This window comes from Trichoplusia ni, assembly GCF_003590095.1.
Source record: "Trichoplusia ni isolate ovarian cell line Hi5 chromosome 6 unlocalized genomic scaffold, tn1 tig00003652_group5, whole genome shotgun sequence".
In the NCBI taxonomy this organism is placed as follows: domain Eukaryota; kingdom Metazoa; phylum Arthropoda; class Insecta; order Lepidoptera; family Noctuidae; genus Trichoplusia; species Trichoplusia ni.
In genome coordinates this window covers 1,878-16,507 of record NW_020799636.1, presented here as the reverse complement: position 1 = coordinate 16,507, position 14,630 = coordinate 1,878, and the positions used below count along the sequence as shown (strand labels likewise).

Genomic DNA, 14,630 nt, shown 5'->3' with positions numbered 1-14,630 from the left:
GTCAGTTTAAAGGTTTAAAATATTTTGGATGGAGTTATGTTTTGGCTTGCGTAACAGACAACTATATTAATGCAACACGTGCAAATTATAATGAGATTCGGAGACACAACAACTTGTATAATAAATGCTCCTTATGTTAAATTATACCTATATAAGATTGATATTATTTGGAGAACATAATCTTTCACTACGTTACATGTTGACACAAGCAGACCTCTAACTCTTACCTATAAATAAAGTAACAGAGAGAAGAAAAAAATACGGTGAAACATTAGTGAATATAAGTGGACAACTAACTAACCCGAAATGCCATTTCCAGGGTAACTAAATATAAATGAAAAACATAGTCCGATGAATATTGTACTCCTTATAATGAAGGTATCTGTGAGGATTAGAGTCTTTGGTTAGGCGTGCAGCGTGCGTGCGAGTCAGCACAGCGAGTGGTCGCGCGGCAGCGGCCAGTCAGCACTGCTCGGGGTCGCGCAGCGCGGCGAGTCAGTCAGCACAGCGGGGTCGCGCAGCAGCGGCGAGTCCGCACAGCGGGGGTCGCGCAGCAGCGGCCAGTCCGCGCTGAACTTGGTGAGGTGCTGGCACACGGCGCGCAGCGCGGGCGCGGCGCGGTAGGCGGGCGCCAGGCGCAGCGCGCGCCCCGTCTGCGACACCACGCCCCACTGCCGCAGCAGCCGCACGCAGTTGCGGATCGCGTCCGTCGACACCGCCTCGCCTGCGGGGCCAGGCCGTGCGGGCTCATCAGAATAACAGAGAGCAGACGCGGCGAGGTCGACAGTTCGACTCGCAATCCCGCCGCGTCAGCTCATGGTTAAGGACTCCGTTTGGGTCCGAAACTAGTCGGGCACTCTCGATAAATACGCGTTGCAATATTTGTTATTGAAGTTCATTGAAAAATTGCAAAAACAAGCCTAATCTAGCAATCCTAGTCTTGCATTTATCAAAGTGAGCAATTTTTTTATTGTTTCTTGTGGGGGCTTACATAGGCAAAAATTTGGTAGCCTAATCTGGACAAATTTCCAACAAATCCCCAGCCTTGCGCTGTCCAATAATTACACATTTCTTAAAAAAAGTTGCAACATTGAAAAATAATTGCTCCTACTAGATAATAATTCGGTTAGATTTCATCCCTATAAGTAGTGACTACAAGTTGTACCATTACGTACCGTAAATCATTTTGTTCTGCGTGTAGTCTTCGGTCAGCGAGTCTAACGTGTCCTTAACGAGTTGTTGCACGGTTCCTTCACTGGTCGTCTGTAGCTGTCTGCAGGTCGCTGAATACGCTTCCAGAAGCGGCCGTAGTGTTAAAATTAACCGCCGCCTACAAATACGATACAATAAAAACATAATAGACATGTTAGTCAATTGATATGTTACTTTGGGTTGCGTTTTTAGAGGACGCGATTTTTCCAATTTGTAGGGGGGTGGGGTGTAGTCCCACGGCTGCCATCTTGAACCAATGCCAATTGTGCCAATTGAAATGGTTTATGCGATATATCTCTTAAACTATTAATCTTATAAAAAAAATACTCTTTTTGATAGACATTAATCCACTAATAATTTGGTTTTGCAACTTTTTATCGTAGACCTAATAATAAAAAGCTTAAGAGCAAAAATTGAGATTATATTTTCTTTATTTCACGACGAAAATATTTTAGACCTGTTTTATAGATCGATAGTAACCAGTAACCAGAGTACTGATAAATATTACTAACTATGGAGCGCTGTAAAACGTTGCATAAATCCGGCTCAAACCGGGTGTAGACCTGAAGTATTCCAAATCTAGCTTGGATTATGCTCGGTGAGTGGTATATATAATGTGTTACCTCTCGGCGAGTGCGTGCGGGGATTGCGACAGTGTGTACACGACGCGGGTTCGGGAGTCTCGTCGTCTCCCTCCAGCCGCCGCGCCGCCCGCCGCGACCACGCCTCTTCTTCCAAACCCGATGTAGTCTGAAACAAATCAACATATTTCTATAAGCAAGATGTAATGTGACTGAAAGAGATAGAAAAGATTCGTGTGGTTAGTTTTAAAATTAACAACAAATTATGCTATTGATCAGCTAATACGATAAAGCATTGTGTAGGCCAAACGTCTATTTCAGTCATCGGCGATCTTTATGCTATCGCGATTCACGCTCAGCGATGTATAATAGGCCTGTTGACAAAATTTGGAAATATGTTTAAAACTATAGTTTAGTATCTATTTTACCCCAAAAATATAATATTTTTATAAAAATATGCGTTTTACGTATTTATTTTGCGTTTATAAAAATTAATTTCAAATTGACATTTGAAAAGGCCAAGACTGTCATGGCCTCTTGAATGACGTCACACCTCGCGAAACATTGGAGTTTGTATATGTTAGTCAAGGAGATTTTTTAACAAATAATGCATTCCTCTTATTATAAATACTGTGTAGTGCCCCAGTGTAAAAGTACAACTATAAAAAAGGGTATTTCAATGTATTTCAAGGTATTTCATACTTAACATTCGCTTACCTCAAAATCAGTTAATTACATTACACAGTTGGTAAATGCGACTCTCTGGCTGGTAATTATATAAAACTTTTTTGTTTTTCACATTATACTTACATAGAAGTTTTAACGTTGCGGAATTCCGATGAGCAAAAGTCGGCGTTGAATGCGAAAAAATGTCCAAGCATAATGGCGTCAATTTTGGGGCAAATTACTGCTGTTTGCTTTGGTAAATCCTGATTCCATTATGTATGACACAAACTTTCTATCAATCAACTTAATTAACAACAATAAATTGCTAAGAAAACAAACGAAAAGCACATAAAATAAACTGATCACTTCGGACGAAAATGACAATGATTGACACTCTATTGAAAGTGACAGCTACAACATTGTTTTTGCGAGGCGTGACGTCACTCATCTCTGATTGGTGTTTGAAGTCACGTGGTTGAATGCCTAATTTTACTGATTTTATTTTCCAAAAATATTATTAATCGTATATTATTTTAATAAAAATAATATTTTTTCATTTACTGCATATCATGATTAATCATTAGGAAGTCTAAGCCACCCGATTTATTCTTAGTGGAAACAGGCCTATTACTATGACCGTATAAAATTCTCTCAAACACCCAAAAAGGTGGTATATCCATCAGCCAGAGTCGCAGAGAGCTTGGATAAACGATCCTGTGACCTTGGCTTAGGCTGTTCAGTTGGGTGTTTCTAGTAGGTGACAGTCCGACACGTGCCCTCGGCATCAGTTGAATATTTAGTGCTTTAAATAAGAAGTAAGGCAAATAAGAGGAAATAGAAATTTATTTTCGGAATATGTTCCAGTGAACGCGATATCTTCACACTATTCGACACACGCATCAGCTTTTTAGCTGCTAGTGTTTTTTTCTAAATAATAATAATAATGTGTTTTTTTTTTATTAAAAACGACTCCCGCACTAAGGAATTTAATCCTTGTGTCGCTGGGGGTTTCAGAAACATATAAATCACATGCAACAAAGACACCCCAGACTCAGAATAAGAATTCGTAGATCACACAAAAGCTTGTTCTACGCTGGGTTTTGGCGCGGTGACCTTAACCCGCCGGCTATCAGTGCAGTCAAAAGTGTGGTTAGCTTTTTCCTGATGTGATATCTTCACACTATTCGATTCACGCATCAGCTATTTAGCTGCTAGTTTCCCAAATAATAACATTAATATGGCGTGTGTTTACCTTTTTCCTGATGATGACTTCGTGCGCGCTGAGCGAGTCGATGGCGTCCAGCATGCGGTCCTGTATGCGCTGGCAGGGCGCGCACACGATGAACTCGTGGCTCAACACCTCGCACAGCTGCAGCGAGCTCTCCAGCAGCTCCGACTGCGAGATCTCTTGCGAGGGGTCGCCCGACAGCAGGCTCTCCAGGGCTGTGGCTGTGGGGGGAAGTCATTGGTTGGATTTAGTCATAAAACCCCTTAAATAATGGAACAGAGCTCCATTGTCAAAGATGTATGCAATTAGTTTATAGTATTATGGACTCTACTCACTCGTTTCAGAGCCTTCTAGTAGCATATTGACGAACTACTCAGAAGAAGGCAAATCGACTCAAAATAAACTATTAGTATATGTGAGTATAAACTCTTAATAATTATTATATTCTTTGTTAGTGCATAAGCATCACTAATTTCATTATGTATATGTTTAAACTTAAAAAATGAAAGGCACCTTTCCAGGTATGTTATTATAATAACGTGACCAAAATTTAACCCATCTTCCGAAACACGGATGACTTGACATAACAAAGATGGTCGACCATCTAAGGACCAACCGCTTCAACATCTTTGTATATATTATATGTGATGTAGTATCGTGTTACCGAGTATGGCGGGCGCGGCATAGTGCGCTACGACGGCGTTGGCGTAGTACGAGAGCTCGAGGCTGGCCGCTACTGATGACACGCCGCACACCAGCCCGCCGGGCCCGCGTCGGACCACGCGGCCCAACATGCCCAGCTGTAATAGACAACACAGGTCACTTGTTGGCAATACTTCAACAACAACTTGGAATTTTTCCACGTTCTTATTTGTTTGTCGTTATGTTTGAATTTTTGCAACTCAATTTAGAGGCGCTTTCCGATAAGCTAGCAGGCTGAAACTGTCACTCCATTCAAATTATCAAAATCGATCCAGCCGTATTTAAAGTTGTAAATTGCATAGTCATCGAGTTTGTAGCTACCCTGAAAATTTCAGCCTGCCCATCGGGAAGTGCCTTAAAATTAAGTTACAAAAATCCAACCGGAACGACAAACAAACAAGAAAGTGAGTGTATAAAAACGTGGAAAAAACTGTCAAAAATTGATTGATTTGACATTTTAAAACGTCGTTCAGATTTTTTTAATCTTTTTTTTCTTTTTATTTGAGTACTAGCTGTTGCCCGCGACTTCGTCCGCGTGGTTAGAAGATATGAGTTAAGATTTATATCTGCCCTGTTTTTCCACATTTTCCATTGTATCTTCGCTCCTATTAGTCGCAGCGCGATGGTTTATAGCCTAAAACCTTCCTCGATGAATGGTTTATTTAACACAAAAAGAATTTTTCAATTTGAACCAGTATTTTCTGAGATTAGCGCGTTCAAACAAAACAAACAACTCTTCAGCTTTATATATTAGTATAGATACTATAGATATGAGGGAGAATGTAGTGAGTACTGACGGCGTGGTTGACGGCGTGCGCGACGTCCCCGCTGTAGCCGAGGTCGCGGCCGTCGGCGGCCAGCGCGGCGTGGCGGGCGGCCACGCGCGCGCACAGCGCCGCCAGGCTGGCGCCGCGCCGCGCCTCCGTCAGCAGCACGTACGACACCACGTTCGTGCACATCAGGGCCGTGGCCTGCGCCGCGTCTGGACACAAACCTTACTATCATATCTCATGGATCATACAAAAATAACCATCGAAGTGGTTTCTTAGGTTTACGCGAATGTTAGACATTGAAATAAAACTACTTTTAACGGTTTAATTTTAGAGTTTAGTTCCATTTTAGTCAAGAGCAGCGCTGGAAGACACTGAGCTCATACTGCGTAGTTCGGACCACAAATAATTAGTTAAAATATGAAGGTAGAACGAGCGACGTCTTCTGTCAAGACGAACGCCATCTCAGTCTACCCGTGAGCATGAAACCTGCAAAAGGTGTCGAAACGTCGCGTCGGGAACTAAAATCTAATATTTAACCGCATTAAAATCCGTAAAAGTAGTTTTAATCCATGTACACCGAAATTAAATACGCTACGTCAAAAAATCACGACATGTTTGACAGTTTGAATGCACAAAAGACGCTATAATTTACAAGAATACATTAAAAACCCATACCTAATAGCCAAAACTACATATTATATTAAAATTTATTGCAATATTGAAACCTTGAACAAAAAATATAAGTTAACATACCATAAACCAGATGCCTCCCGATCGCTTCGACCATCATCTTGTGGTCAGTGCTGACGTCAGCGCCATACAAACTGGAGTGACTGTGGTTGTATAAGATCTGTCTGTCCAAGTTGACGGCTAGGTTGTTGTTCGGCGGCGTGAGCGACGTCTCGATCGGCGCCTTGTAGTGCTGGTACTTTTGGAATGATGTTACTAGTTCCTGGATAAAGTAAGTGGAATTTTTGTTGATGAGATTTCAATTTGATTTTCTATAGCAGATTTAAAGTTTTTGAGTGCCTTATGTGAGGACAAAATGAAACCGAACTTCATAATCATTCGCTATATCGACGGGGGAGCATGCGTCGAACTCGACTCGCTCGCCCGCCACCGCGTCATCTCATAATTAAGGACTCCGGTTGTGCCCGAAACTAGTCGGGCAATCTCGATAAATACGCGTGAGTAAACCGTTGCATCATTTAATAGGAATTAAATATGCCGTTTTAGGCGCTGTTCGAGATATCATCGAGTTTATGAAAGAACATAGTTTGTCTTTCATTTCCCTCATACTGCACTTTCGCCAGTGGCGCCTACTGGTGAACAAAAGGATATTAGTTCTTATCGACTACGTAATCACACTTTCACCAATTACCTTCAAAGATATAGGTTGATTGAAATCCACTCTGATACTCCCATGGTTCGTGTTCAACGTTCTCCAGATTCCTCTCAAAGCTGACCAGAAGGTCTCCATCTGTTTGGGCATGCCGAGCTGTTCTCGGACGAAGTTTCCGTCGACTAGTTTGTCATAGTTCAGTGTCGCTGGTACTAGGAGGGCGTCGTCTATAGTACCGTCTAGGTAGGCGTCCATTATCACCGAGAGGATGCCAGCTGGAATGTAAAATGTGGTTTAAAATTCGGTTCAAGCCTAAAGCTTAGACCTCAATGGCTGTTCTGACATTGCATTGTGGAAACGAGGCAGGTTATTATACGTTGTAACTCGTTCCTTCGCTCTTTGTGTGCCGGGGACGGAACAAGTTTGTCTTTTAGTCAGTCAAAGTCTCAATTCTGCTCAACCCAAAGCGGGAGGAGAAATTTGTAGACTTCCGATCCGAAACAAAAGAATATATTGTAATTTTTATAGGTTTTTTTATTTGAGAAAGCTGATGTCCACATTTCCTATCTGACTACCCTGAGAAGGAATGTCAAAACAAAATCCCGGGTAGATTTCCCTTTTAAAGTCTAGACAACTTTCTACACCGTTATCAGATATCTCAAAATATACAAACATACCAATGTCTTCTATGTTGTTTATCCAAGCAAGCATAAATCAGGGACTGAAAGGGGTTACGGTATAAGGTTACGCTACCGGTATAAAATAAGTGTACCTTAAAAAAATAAAAGTTAGGGTATACCGCTATTTAACCTTTATGCGATATCGGTACCGAAAAATATAGCGTTGACAGTTGCGGGACGTGGGCGAGGGGTGCGAGGCACCGAAAAGGGTGGTCAAGGCCAAGGCACGACCGTGCGCGCCGGCAACAATCCTGTTTTCTTCGTCTTTCCATCTTTTTCATACCTTTATTTAGTAACGGCTAAGTACTGCTAGCGAAATATACCTTTTTATATTGGCAGTGGCGTAGCGTGGGTGGGGCGGAGGGGGCGGCCCGCCCCGGGCGGCAGCCCGCGGGGGCGGCAAAATGTCGCCGTTGAAGCGGGTTGAGATCTGATCTATGATTCATTCATTTCATTACACAGTATAATTTTCCATTTTTATATAAAATTTTGCGCACAAAGGATTTTTTAAAATTTATTTAAAAGAAAAATTGCTAAATTACTGACAGAGCTCTTTATAAGGTTTGTTTGTTTACATACGAACGGCAACATCGCATCACGCCGCGCCGCCCGCCCGCCGCGCCGGCGAGGCAACGCGCGCGAACCGAGTTGATCTGAATCTGAAATCTTTTGTTTTACGAGTCGGCCCGTGTCGATGCCTCTCTTTCGCACTCATTGAATTAGTACTACGCATTCATTTGTAGGTACTTTGTTTGTTTTAGTGCATCGTGAAGTGCCATTACGCAATCACGCATTACTCGTATGTTTGTTTTGCGAGAGTTTTGGATACGGAACGAAAGTCGTTTTGATTGTGTTTCGATCTTTTAAATACTATTGAATCTTCTAAAACTAAACATTTAGATCTTTACCCAATCTTTGAATTAGTTTTTGAAAATGAAAAGAGTCAAAGAAAGCGGTGCGGAATTCCGCAAAAAAAGGGCTAAGAAAGCAGCAGATGCGAAAAAGTCTCAAGGTGCATTACTGAAATATTTCAGTTCTAGTTCTGGTTCGAAAGCCACGTTAACGTCTTCGGTGGCATCCTGCAGCAGTGGAAGTGATTCCAGTGTAAGTAGATATATGATTCCTCCATCTAGAATCGTGTGTGGCCTAGAATTACTCCAGTTATTTTAGACATTTTATTGGCTGGGTCGCTCGCAATAAATTGCAAGGTTCTTTATCTAAAGTAAAAAATCAAAATGTGTATGTATGTGCGTTTGTTTTTAGTTGTCAGCTCTATAGCCTAAGCCGCTAAACAAAATAAGATGAAATTTTGTATTGGGAATGTTTTGTAAATGTCTAGGAATATTTTCTTTGTTTTTTGATCACTTGATTATTTATGGTAGGTAACATAATTTTTCATTTAGCCGCGCCGTCACCAAAACCACTTTTGTTTTGTGATAGTTAAAATACTTATTTGAAATTCTAACGTGTCTTCTAGCCAATATTCATGGGAATACATAACTTATTTTACAGGCACAAGAAGAAGACGTGCCTGGCGTCGCAGTTGGAAGTAGTTCTGGTCCCACCACAGAGCAGGGTCAAGACGAAGTCGACTCACCAGATGTGCCTCAAGCATCTAGTCATAAGCCTGCAGAAAAAGTGAATGTTGCCAAAGAAGACATAATTGAAATCGTGCCTTCTGCTCCTGCCGAAGTCAAAGATGTGAATCTCGACGATGTAGGTTGCTGGCCTTCTCCTATGACCGACGAAGTCAGAACGCTTCTAGTACGTCGCGGGTCTGACTCAGTACAGCACATCGATTCCAAATTTGCCGATGTTGTTCGCTCAGGGACTTCAACGAAAGGCGGTACCCGAAAACTAACCAAAGAGTGGTTCTACAAACCATTATCTAATGGCGAAAAGGTTCTCCGAACATGGCTGGTGTACTCGCCTCTGAAGCAGTCTTTGTATTGTTTTTCTTGCAAGCTGTTTGGCAATTCCGGCTCGAACTTCGCATCTGAAGAAGGATTCAACAAATGGTGGAAGCTAAATCCAAGAATCGGAGACCATGAAAATAACCTGGGCCATGAACAGAGTTTCTTGAAATGGAAGGAGTTGGAAGTTTGCCTGAACTGTAAAGCAACCATCGATCAGAAACAACAAGAAGTTTTCGAAAGTGAGGAGAAGAAATGGAGGGATGTATTGTACAGGTTGCTGAATATTATCCAGTTCTTAGCCAAACAGAATCTGGCCTTCAGAGGACATCGAGAAGACATTCGAGGAGATGATAGTGGCAATCGCGGGAACTTTCTAGAGTTAGTGCACCTCCTAGCTGAATACGATCCTCTTCTAATGGAACACCTGACAAAGATAAAGCTGGGAGCAAGAGTGTCAGTTTCATATCTGTCTCCAGAAACCCAGAATGAATTTATAAATTTACTGGGACAGCAAGTTCGATCCACCATCATCCGTCGTATTCAAAAAGCTAAATATTATTGCGTAATCTTCGACAGTACACCAGACATCTCCCACAATGACCAAATGAGCCAAGTTCTGCGATACGTACATATCGAAGGAGAAAAAGTCGCTGTGGTAGAATCTTTCATTGACTTCTTCCAACCAAAAGGAAAAAATGCAGAAGATCTCAGCAACGATATAATCGCGAAGATAACATCAGACGGACTGGACATACAGAATCTGAGAGGACAGGCTTATGACAATGCTGCCACAATGTCAGGGATCCACAATGGAGTTCAAGCCCGGATTAAAGCACTAAATCCGAAAGCTCTATTCGTTGCATGCACAAACCACTCACTAAACTTGGCTGGGGTACACACTGCTTCTGAATCAGTGAATTCGGTGACGTTTTTTGGAATTCTAGAGAAGCTATTTGCCTTCTTTTCTGCATCAACTGTTAGATGGAACGCTTTGGTTGCCGTCACAGGTCAAGCAGTGAAACGAGTCACTGAAACGCGTTGGAGCGCTAGACATGTAGCTGTCAAGATGCTTAAAAATAAGTTTGAGGGAGTTCTTGAGGTACTGGAACAATTAACAGATTCATCTCAAACTTCCGAAACAAGATCGGGAGCCAGTCTTCTCCTGACAGCCATGCAGTCATTTAACTTCCTAACTTTTCTTGGCTTTTGGGCTGCAGTGCTACCTGAAGTAGATGACGCACAGATTTACCTGCAGCAACGAGGACTAAGTGTGGATAAGTGTGCTCAGAAACTCTGCGCTTTGAAAACCCTCTTAGTGGAAAGTAGAGACCGTTTAGTGCAAGAAGCAATTGACTTTGCTAAGACTCTTTGCGAAAAACTCGGAATCGAACTCAAAACGAGAAGAATTCGCAGGAAAAAACGCATGCATGGCGATGAATCTTCTGCAGATGCAGCTTTGTCTCACGAGCAGGAAATCCGTCGAGAGGTGTTCGCATCATTGGACAAGATCATTCAAGAAATGACGACTCGATTCCAGCAAATTCAAGAAATATCGGACAAGTTCGGATTTTTGATGCCAGCAAAACTTTTGGACAGCAAGTTCGAGTGTGATCTTTCCCATGTATTAGAAGACATCGACAAGGACGAGTTTCAGATGGAGCGGAAGCGTCTCCAGCAATTTATTGCCTGTTCTGAATCAGAGGAAGATATAAGTGGTAAAGGACCACTGGAGCTCCTCCAGTTCATTCAAAAACTGAATCTCGGAATTTCGGTTCCAAATATAGTCATCTTGATTCGTATATATTTGACTTTGGCGATTAGTGTGGCAAGCTGTGAGAAAAGTTTTTCGAAGTTGAAGCTAATAAAAAATTACCTCAGATCTACTATGAGCTCCGCTAGATTATCAAACTTGGCTATATTGTCGATTGAACAAGAATTGGCTGCTAATATTGATTTTGACAAAGTTATTTCTGACTTCGCTGCTCATAAGGCTCGTAGAATCCGCTTGTAAAACCGCTCATCCAATTTTTTCTTCAATAAAAAGTATCTCATTGCCTGTGCAATTTAATTTTAATTAAGCACCTATAGAATGGGGGCGGCAAAGTGGGTCTCCCGCCCCAGGCGCCAAAATGGCACGCTACGCCACTGTATATTGGTACCCAAAAATTAAGGTACCGAAATAAAATTAGGTATCCAAATATAGCGGTAACAATTTTTTTACGGTATGACGTCATACCGTTATTTAAACATACCGTAATTTTCGGGTTATTCAGTCCCTGGCATAAATAAAACATTTCAATTAGAATATAATCTGTCATCATTATTATCGTAGAATACTTATTTGTTAAAGTTAAAGTTCATGGTACCTTTAGGCGTCTGTGGCTTGCCGGTTCTGGTGCGACCTCCCTCAATGAAGAATTCTAAATTATTACCAGCCGCCAAACTGTTCAGGATGTATGCTCTGGAAAAAAATTTAAGTGTTGGTTTTAGTCTAGTTTTAGTTTAACATAATGCAGACTTATTGAAGGGAAAAATATTTATTTTACGACGTAAAATACAGGCTTGGAAATCAAGATTTAAAACTTTACACACTTTAAACCGATAGTCATAAAGCTTATTTTCGAGTGATCTGCAAGTCCTAGCTTGTTGTTTTATTCATTCTTAAAGGTTTAAAATCTTGAATCTTAATTAAGTTTATTTTGTTACCTAAGTGCTGATTTGTACGTGTTATCACTGTGATATTCGGAGCCCTCGACCCTTCGTCTGATGTAAAACGCACCGCAGCCTCGGAGGAACCAACTGAAATAAAATACACATCGTAAATAAACATAATTAGAAATACTAACATTTTAGTGATAACACAGGGTCGATTGAACACCATGCAAAGTTGGTGTGTTTTTTGGCTTATGACATAACTTTATTTTCTTCTATACATATACACCGTGATTTTTTTGTCGTCTTACAAAAGCAGCCCAGTTCATGTATCCAATGACTAGAACACGTTCATGATAAAAATTGGTACTTATGAGATTTGAATAAATTTAAAATGAAATTTTTGTTCATATTATGATGCAATTCGTAGTTTTTTAGAAACACAGCTCTGCGAGCGCGGTCTGAGTAAATAATAATCGCGCTAGGGTTTTTTTTACGTCGGATACATGAACTGGGCTCCTTTTGTAAGACGACTAAAAAATCACCGTGTATAAATATTAAAATGAATTGTTGTTCCTTAGTTTCACTAAAACTCGTTAAATGCTGAACCGATTTCGCTATTTTAGTCTTAAAATATTCGTGGAAGGTTTATTCGTTGAAGGGTGATGATTATATGTAGCAATTTTTTTTCTGCTTTATATTATCCACTGTACAGCTAGTATAAGATATAGACAGTATAGACACCACACACACTTACCCAAAGAAAGGTATCCTCATATTATCGCCGGCAGCTACTAGCGGCGGCCTCAAGCCCGTCAGGTACAGCGTGAAGGTCATCAGGATGTAGTCGAAGTGGGACCTGTGCAGCGGCACGAAGACAAGAGGCAGGCCGGCGGCGTTGGCGCGGCGGAGACGCTCGATGCTGGCCACGCGCGTGCCGCAGCCGCCGCCCGCCACGCGCCTCACCGCCTTGTGGCATACCCATGCTACGAACCTGGGGAAAGCAGGTTTATTTAGTAACTTGCACAACATTTACCAGGATTCTATGGAAGAAATAAAATTTATTCGTTCGATGAGATAATAAATAGTTAGTAAAATAGTTCTGGACTACCCAGTCGGTACACCATAAGGAAACACAATATATTTGAAAGCGATGGTACACGAAATTCAAATGGATCGTGTTTCCTAGTCGTTCATTCGATTCTTTGCTACCGAAACTAATCTAACAAGCTTACTGTATAGAACATACATAGCGCTTATTAATATTACGGTTATGACCCCTATATGATTTTCGTGAGGCGTATTTATATATGTTTAATAACGCTAATCGGGATCGCCCTATAAGTTTAGGACTCAACCGGAGTCCTTAATCAGGAGCTGACGCGACAATAGAGTAGAATCACTTCGCTTGAGTAAACCGTTCCCAAATTATCCCCAATTATGTTATGCCTGGTTCCGAGAGAAACACAGACCCATAAGTACCATGTAAGACCTCAGCCAGTTCCACTTACTTGAGCACTCTAGAAGACATGGCCGAGCTGATGTCCTGTATAATTTTCATGGCCTTGGTCTCCACTCGTTTCCGTATGGTCGCGTACTCCGCTCCCGGGTCGCTCTCCTCCGCTTTTCTCAACGCTTCCTGTGTGGCTTCATCTATAGCGCGCTGGACGCTGTCGTCTTTCACTACCTAGATGAAATAAATCGATGTTGTTATTATATTTCTATTGTAAAATTAAACAGTTTGTTAGGTTGTAGGCGCTAATCTCTGGACCTACCGATTTTGAAATTCTTTTGACTAAAAGTAAGCTAGGGCATTTGTGTGCGTCGTAGGGTTTTATTTCTTTACACAAACCAAAAACTAAGCCCCACGAAGTGGCAAGGGTCTGCTATTTATGAAAAGATCGTGGTCACATAAAAAACGGCTTTCATCGAAGAAAATATACAAATTTCTAAAAAGAACTCACTCAAATCTATTAAATAACTAGGTTCACAATACAATATTGGCATAACCTAATAAGCTTTTTTGAGAGAACCTTTTTCGGAAAAGAATATTGCTTTATTGGAGAGAGTTGTTTTTGTCCTCTAAGCAAAAGAGCGTTACTTATAACTATGGTATCTTATGAACGTTCTGCAGAAGTTCTAATACAATACTTACGTTGGGGACAACATCTTTGTAGTCATAGTTTGTGAGGTTGCAGCACTGGGCCAAGTCGCAGAGGTATCGGGACACGACGCCGCCATTAGCAAAGTTCTGTCTTCCTATATCCAGGATATTGATCACAGCGCCCGTGTCTTTGGTCTTCGGGTCCTGCCATGACTCCTGTAACAAGGAGATAAATGATTTAGGGATAATGATACTGACGATAAATTACTGGAATCCGAGATGAATTAAACAATAAGGATTAATTATTTTAAAACTGAACAGACCCTTGAATCATTACTTTATGGTGAAGATGCTGAGTAAATTAGATAATTAATTAATTAATTAATTGAGATACGGCCTATTTGAAATAAAAACTTTTTTGATTTTGATTTATTATTATGATGGTAAATACATACATATAACACCTTACTGTCTTTGGGTTTTAATGGTAAAACCATTGACCATCATCCACACGACATAGTATGACAAAAATAGAGGTAGAAACGAAAGAAGAAGCTTATAATATGTTTCTTAGCACTATTCTAAAACCGTTACCGGTATTGTAACACCACGTGTCAGACAGGATTCCATTGGAATCTGAATAAAAATGAATCAAGTTAGCCTTAAAGGTTAAAATATTCATAAATAAAGTTAAAATGCTACACACAACACAGTTGAATACACAGAGTGTTAAAGACGATTCTCGTATGAAGTCTCGTTTAGACGATGTGAGAA

General features: G+C 41.0%; 1 protein-coding gene across 1 annotated transcript; it reads right to left on the bottom strand.

The window, feature by feature from the left end:
• Positions 1–428: 428 nt before the first annotated feature.
• Positions 429–14,109, bottom strand: LOC113506249 (glycerol-3-phosphate acyltransferase 1, mitochondrial-like; the record flags this gene model as incomplete). Its single annotated transcript, XM_026889091.1, is given in 14 exon segments — positions 429–724; positions 1,176–1,330; positions 1,836–1,875; positions 1,878–1,962; positions 3,712–3,908; positions 4,352–4,487; positions 5,187–5,371; positions 5,916–6,114; positions 6,544–6,779; positions 11,467–11,561; positions 11,807–11,899; positions 12,510–12,746; positions 13,264–13,439; positions 13,908–14,109. Coding segments are annotated over 14 exon segments (2,332 nt in total), but the record flags the coding sequence as incomplete, so codon positions are not given.
• Positions 14,110–14,630: the final 521 nt, after the last annotated feature.